Raw genomic sequence first — 6,997 nt, forward strand, 5'->3', positions numbered from 1 at the left:
CACACACTCACACCTGTGGCACAGTGGATGGGAATCAGCCCCTGCCTTTTTGGGCTCTAGACCCTCCCCTACCCACCCAGACGCCCAGGCTTCAGTTGCTATTCTAAACTATTCTCCCTCCTTAATTGCTATTCTCCCTCCTCAGGGTTGAGCAAGAAATTTCCAGCCTAAATGATAAAAGCAAAACCTTCAGGATCCTGCCTAATCCCCTAATCTCACCAGGGCCTTTGGCTTCAGCCCTCCGAGGGAGAATGTGGGGAGGGGAGAGGAATGAGCTGACCCGCCCTTATCTGGGGTCATCTCTGAGTTTACCCAGGAGTTAAACCTGCCTCTCAGATGCCCCTGCTCTCCCTCAGCAGGACACCGGAATGTGGGGCAGGGTGGGTGTAGGGAAACATTTCCCCTCCTTCAGGACTCCCCTCTACTGGGTCTCTTTACACTAAGTACATTTTGACTTTGTTTCGGGAACTTCTCACCAGGGCCCCTCCTGCTCCACCTTCTCCCAAGACCAGCTTCCCAATCATCCCTTTCCCTTCCACCCTACCTTCCACCCCATCCCCCCTGTCTGAGTACCGCAGGGCTGGGACTCTGGGGACCGAAACTCCTTCTTCACACCCCCTCCCCAGCTCTCCCAGAGGCTCTCAGACAGAGTGAAAAGGCCCTGAACCACAGAGGAATCTGGAAGTGGTGGAAAAGGGCAGACTGGTGCTGGAAACCTGAGGTTGGTATTTGCCCCGATGCTGCAAGAGGTCAGGAATGTGGCCACTGACATCAGCTATGGGAGATAAGGCTCAACTGGCAGCTCTCCCGCTCCTGCCCCTGGACTGTACCTCCACAGACTCGAAAAGGTCCTGAGCAGTTGGAGTGGGAGAGGGATCAGAGAAGGATCTGGGAAAGAACTTGGATGAGAATCCTGGAATCTAGGCTTGATACCCGGTGGAACTGAAAGTTCCACAGGGGTCTTGAGTGACAGAGAGACCTTACATCACTGAGCCATCTTTGCAATTAAATCGACCTCCCAACGCTGCCCTCCTGGAGACTTACTTTGTGAGAGGTAATTAGCATTTGTTTAGTAAATGAGGGAGTGATAATTAATATTTACATCCCACCCCAGGAGATAGACTGGACAGGCTTTATTATTCCTCTTTTAGAAGTGAGGAAATTGAAGTTCAGAGTTAAGTGACTTCCCCAAGGTCACACAGTTAGCAAAGTACCCAAACTGGCTGACTGCAAGCCTAACCAAAATAGCAAAGTTTCATCGCATGTTTAACCTATATAACTTATTGTGTAATTTTGCACAACCTGACGATTTTGGAACCCAGGGGAGGACTGTGAAGGTGACAGCAAGGAGAAACCCCTTTGACTGGCTGGCACCTCTAATTTCCCAGAAACCTTTCATGCAAGATAAGCGGGTATCATTTGTATGCTACTTTGCATCCCATTTGCCTTTTGGTCTTTAGCAGGTGCTGACCCTCCCCTGGCCAGTTCCCACCCTGACCTACCCCTGGCCAGCTCCTATTGAGTACAATGGGGTTTTTTCTACTAAAAGGTAGCAGGCCTGGGACAATCCAGAACCAACCCCCCCATATCTGAGACGTTCTTCCCTCCTGGCTGGTCCACTGCCTGGCTACTCCCTGGCCCCCTTCCCTTCCCTTCCCAGGCCTTCTCTCCTTGTTCCCACCTCTTCACTTTAGCTGGCAGCTCGATAAGAATCAATAGGTCCACTGCAGAGCAAAGAGCATAGACAGGTATGTAATGCCAGGCCCTGCTGGAAAAACTAGCTGCTGGTGGTGACAGACTTGAAGACCCAGTACCTCGGGATTCCCCCAGTTCATTCAGCTTCAGGGGTGCAGGGAGCAGTGGCAACTTCCCTCCCGCCATCCTTTTCACCCATAGCCTGACCTGTGCTCCCTGGAGGAGACAGCCCCCTGGAGACAGGCTTGGGATTTAGAGAGCCTTTTAAGGAGAAGCAAGAGAAGGAAGGAGCCTGCAGAAAAGTCCTAGTATGGGGGACTGGCCACCAGGGCTGAGTCTCAGCTAGACTGTTTTCTAGGTGTGTGTGTGTCTGTCCTCTTAGGCCCCATCCCATGTGGGACACACTACAATCTCCAGGAGGGAGTTTGGTCTCTGCAAGTCATTGCTGTTCTCCCAGCAACTAGAACAGAGCCTGACACACTATTGTAGGTGCCCGAAAACTATTTGTGGAATTGTGAGTTCCAGGTAGTATTTGTTTACCCAAGGGTGTAGGCAAGGCTGATTCACGGGTGTGTAGAGGTGAGGATGGGTCCCCTGTTCAAGTCACAAAGTATTAATTCCACCGAGGCCGGGTCTCTATGGGCGTGAGTGTGTCTTCAGGAGTCTGAACACGCTTGGTGAGTGAATGTGTTTGACAGACACACACACATCTACATGACGGGCAGGAGTGTGTGTTAGTGAACATGAGCAGGTGGGCATGTCTGGGAACCAGGTGTAGTGGGGTCGAGTACGTAAACCAGCAGATTTGAGGCTCAGGATTGAGTCTCTTCCTCTTCTCCAGCCCACATTTTCTTCCTGGGGACTTCTGGGGCTTCAGGATCCCCCCTCCACCAAGATCCCTTCTACAGGTGGGAACGTGGGCTGCAGGCCGAAAACAGCTACCCAGACTCACTCACAAACCCACTCCTCATCCCTGGAGGCCCCCAAATTCTCAACCGGTTAGCACCTCCCCTACCTGGGGAAAGATATAATAACGTCATTTCCTGCCCTGACACCACACCCACCAGCGCCCACAACACCTGCTGCCCTTGTCCCTCCTGGTTCGTCACCCCCTTTCTAGGCGGGAGGAGGTCGAGGGGCGGGGGAAGATGGGGAAGGGTCTGGAACCGAGGGCGTGGTGTCCCGTCCCCAGTCCACCTGTGGCCCAAGCTTGCGTAGCGACTCCGGGATGGGGGTGGAGCCTGCCGCGGCCGGTCCCCACCCACCCCCTCCCGCCACGGTATAACTTGAGTCGTGCGGCTCCGGCACTCTCCGCGTCCCGAACCTGAGCTTTGGCCTCTTGCCTTCTTCCCCGAACAACATGAGCTTCAGCACCCGCTCCAGCTTCTCCACCAGCTACCGGAACCTGGGCTCCGTGCAGTCGCCCAGCCACCGGGTCCGGCCGGCCAGCAGCGCGGCCAGCGTGTATGCAGGTGCAGGGGGCTCAGGCTCCCGGATCTCTGTGTCCCACTCCACCAGCGTCCGGAGTGGCTGGGGATCCGGGGGCCTGGCCGCGGGGATGGCCGGGGGTCTGGCGGGCCTGGGGGGCATCCAGACCGAGAAGGAGACTATGCAAGGCCTGAATGATCGCCTGGCCACCTACCTGGAGAGAGTGAGGAGCCTAGAGGCTGATAATCGGACACTGGAGAGCAAAATCCGGGAACACCTGGAGAAGAAGGGGCCCCAGGTCAGAGACTGGGGGCATTACTTCAAGACCATCGAGGACCTGAAGGCTCAGGTAAGGGGACATGGAGGGAGTAGCCCAACTCCCAGCCATGTTTGCCTTCCCCTCTCCCAGGGATAGGAATTTCAGGAGTGGGTCGCATTGATGCCTTCCCCCTTTCTGTCTCCACCCCACCTCCTAGTAGCCAGGGAGGGTGCTAGGAATACCCTGGGTTTCCATACACACCCCTGGCCACAGAGACCCTAAGAGTGGTGACTCGGCATGGAAGGGTCCTTTCCCTGGAGATAGTGGGAAGGGAGGCGGGAGCTTTGCTGGGAAAGTGGACAGCATAGAGGGAGGTGGGACAAGGCACATAATGAGGACGCAGACATTGGCTGCTGGCCAAGTGGGGACAGTTGGAGGGTTAAGCGGATATGGTTAAGGCTGAGTCATGTAAGAGTAAACTAAGAGGCCTACCTGGGTGGGGGGGGGGGGGCAGGGAAGCAGGTGCACTGAGGAAAAAATGCCAGGAGAGGGCCAGAGAGAAGACTTGTTACTAGTAGCTGCTCACTTCAAGCAGGCCAGCCAGCAGAGGGCCCGAACGAGAGGCAGCAGGAGACTGGTAGGAGCCCTGAGATTTGGGACCCCAGTGTGAGGAGCACAGGTGGAAGGCGACAGCCTCTGGCTATTCCTGGGACCAGGAAGTTTTCACTGAGACATATGACACCTTCCATACTCTCGCCCATCCCATTCATGAAGCAACCTCTCTCACCAATCCCCCCAGATCTTTGCAAGTTCTGTGGACAATGCCCGCATCGTTCTGCAGATTGACAATGCCCGTCTTGCTGCTGATGATTTCAGAGTCAAGTAAGGCTGGAAGCTGGCGGTGGAGCTAAGAAAGTTCTGCTCCCCGGGCTGGGTCAGCTAGGGGCTCACAGTGGGATCTTGTTCAACTGGGGGTGGAGCTGGGTGGATGAGAGTCAGGCTCCATCAATTTATTCATTCATGCAACCCAGTTTAAGAACAGTCCCCCAAGTGCCAGGAACGGTGCTCAGAGGATTACCATCTGATTCTTGACTCGGTTGCTGGTTTGTAGTGGGCATGGTGCTGCTCTTAGGAGATGGCATGGGTTGAGAAGGTTCTGGATCAGAGATGGGGGACCCCTCTGATCACCTCCACTCCCACAGGTATGAGACGGAGCTGGCCATGCGTCAGTCTGTGGAGAGTGATATCATTGGGCTCCGAAAGGTCATTGATGACACCAATGTCACTCGGCTGCAGCTGGAGACGGAGATTGAGGCTCTCAAGGAGGAGCTGCTCTTCATGAAGAAGAACCACGAAGAGGCAAGCAGGGGCCACTGCCCAGGCCAGAAACCAGGGCCCAACACAGTCTGGGTGGGGGAATAGATAGGGCAGGCCCCCTGCAAGTAGCCTTGCAGTGACATTTAGAACTACCAGCCTGGGCTCTTATTAAAACTACTGCCATATTCAGTGGGTCACCTGAGTTACAGCATGATTAGGTCAAGAGACTATGGGTAAAAGAATGAGACCAGGACAAAGGTAGAAGCAACTAGAACTAGGAGTGAGGGGTGATGGAGGAGTGACAGCAAGTCGAGCTGGTAGGTCTTCCTGGAAGAACTTATAAGGAGAAGGTTTGTGGAAGGAGGGTAAATGGAGGGACAGGGTGAAGTGAGGAAAGAGAAATCACCTGTGAGGGCCAGGCATGGGCAGTAAGTGGGTGGCATTTTACCAATCTGGAGTACAAAGCCCAGAGTACAAAGCTGAGAGTTTCCTCTGTTTTCTTCTCTAACTGACCCTATAGCCCTGGAAGACGCAGTCACAGAGTTAGAGCCTTACTGAGTTCTACTCTGAGTCCTTCTTCATTTTGTCCTTCTCTCCTTTAGGAAGTAAATGGTCTACAAAACCAGATTGCCAATTCTGGGTTGACCGTGGAGTTGGATGCTCCCAAATCTCAGGACCTCAGCAAGGTCATGGCCGACATCCGAGCCCAGTATGACGAGCTGGCTCGAAAGAACCAAGAGGAGCTAGACAAGTTCTGGTCCCACCAGGTACACCAAGGGAAGGGATGGATGCCAGCTGGGCACAGAGGCCCTAGGGGGTGGGAGGGAGGCAGACAAAGGAGGAGGAACCTGAGGGTCATACCCACCCTGCAGATTGAGGAGAGCACCACAGTGGTCACCTCACAGAACGCTGAGAAAGGAGCTGCTGAGGCGACACTCACAGAACTGAGACGTACAGTCCAGTCCTTGGAGATCGACCTGGACTCATTGAGAAATGTGGTAAGAGCCTCACTTCACCTGCCCCAACTACTCCTGTCCCCTGACCTCTGTCGGCCAAGGCCCAATCCTGTCTTAGCCCAAATCTTATCCCTTCCATCATAAATTCCTTTTGCTCAGAGTGGTTTCTCTTTGCATTTCCTACTGCTCCGATCCACTACCCTAGTACCTGGCACAAAGTAGGTGCTCAAAAAAGTTGCAAAGAGTGAAGTCCTGAGTTCTGAACTGTTCTGCTGAAAGTTGAAGAGACTCTCCCTCCACTATATGAGGCTCACCCAACCTTTCTCCCTGTGCCCCCACAGAGGGCCAGCTTGGAGAACAGCCTGAGAGAGGTAGAGACACGCCATGCCATCAGGATGGAACAGCTCAACGGGATCCTGCTGCACCTGGAATCAGAGCTGGCCCAGACCCGAACAGAGGGGCAACGCCAGACCCAGGAGTATGAGGCTCTGTTGAACATCAAGGTCAAGCTGGAGGCTGAGATCGCCACTTACCGCCGCCTGCTAGAAGAAGGGGAAGACTTTGAGTAAGTGGGGGCTCTCCTACCCACACAAGCTAGGGTCAAGATACCACTTCTCCCCAAATCTGAGCTTTTGTTAAACGCCACTGAGCACTGGGCCGGTACTCTGTGAGTGTGGCTGCGTCTCTAAGCGAGTAACAGTTACAGAGGTTCCCTCCTAGAGAAGAGAATGCATTAAGTATTGCCCCTAGCCATACTTAGAATACAAATGAAATTTGGCCTTGGGCGTTTCCCGTTTATGGAGGAAGTGGAGAAGGGGAATTTGGAGATAAAGGCAGGGATCCAAAGGCTTTTTTTCCTTGTCTCCCTTCTCTGCGGGGCTGTTTATAACTGGAGTTTGGTCTTCTGTTACAGTCTTGGTGATGCCCTGGACAGCAACTCCATGCATTCCATCCAGAAGACCACCACACGCAGGATTGTGGATGGCAAAGTGGTGTCTGAGGTCAATGACACCAAAATTCTGAGGCGTTAAGGAAGCAGAAGCAGGACACCTCTTGGGGGACAATAGGTCAATAAAAAGTTCAGAGATCATTGTATATCATTTTGAGTCTTCCTTGGTAGTGTGCAAATCCCCTCACCCAATAATCCTATCTCTGATCAGGCAAGAATCACTTCTGACTGCTGGGGTTTCATATAGGTGGGAAGTGAGCAGAGGAAGGGTCTGGGTTCTTGGAAACAACTCAGAGAAAGAGGAGGGAATGGGCCAAGGGCACGGGGAAAACAACAATAGAACTGTGAAATCTTAGCCTTGAAGAGATCTGGTGATCGTAAGGCTCCTGCCTG

The 6,997-nt window shown here is 53.6% G+C and overlaps 1 protein-coding gene across 1 annotated transcript; it reads left to right on the forward strand.

Annotated features, from left to right (window-relative positions):
• The first annotated feature begins 2,981 nt into the window (after positions 1-2,981).
• KRT18 (keratin 18) lies at positions 2,982-6,750 on the forward strand. The gene is made up of 7 exons (XM_033118755.1): positions 2,982-3,472; positions 4,182-4,264; positions 4,585-4,741; positions 5,302-5,466; positions 5,572-5,697; positions 5,997-6,220; positions 6,569-6,750. The coding sequence occupies exons 1-7, from the start codon at positions 3,056-3,058 to the stop codon at positions 6,684-6,686; spliced, it is 1,290 nt and encodes a 429-aa protein (XP_032974646.1). The 5' UTR covers positions 2,982-3,055; the 3' UTR covers positions 6,687-6,750.
• Positions 6,751-6,997: the final 247 nt, after the last annotated feature.

Source organism: Rhinolophus ferrumequinum, chromosome 10 (genome assembly GCF_004115265.2).
Source record: "Rhinolophus ferrumequinum isolate MPI-CBG mRhiFer1 chromosome 10, mRhiFer1_v1.p, whole genome shotgun sequence".
NCBI lineage: Eukaryota > Metazoa > Chordata > Mammalia > Chiroptera > Rhinolophidae > Rhinolophus > Rhinolophus ferrumequinum.

Coding starts and splice junctions, on each gene's coding strand:
- KRT18 (XM_033118755.1), top strand. CDS start 3,056: ATGAGCTTCAGCACCCGCTCCAGCTTCTCCACCAGCTACCGGAACCTG. Junction 4,265..4,584: donor GCTGATGATTTCAGAGTCAA/GTAAGGCTGGAA, acceptor CCACTCCCACAG/GTATGAGACGGAGCTGGCCA. Junction 5,467..5,571: donor ACAAGTTCTGGTCCCACCAG/GTACACCAAGGG, acceptor CCCACCCTGCAG/ATTGAGGAGAGCACCACAGT.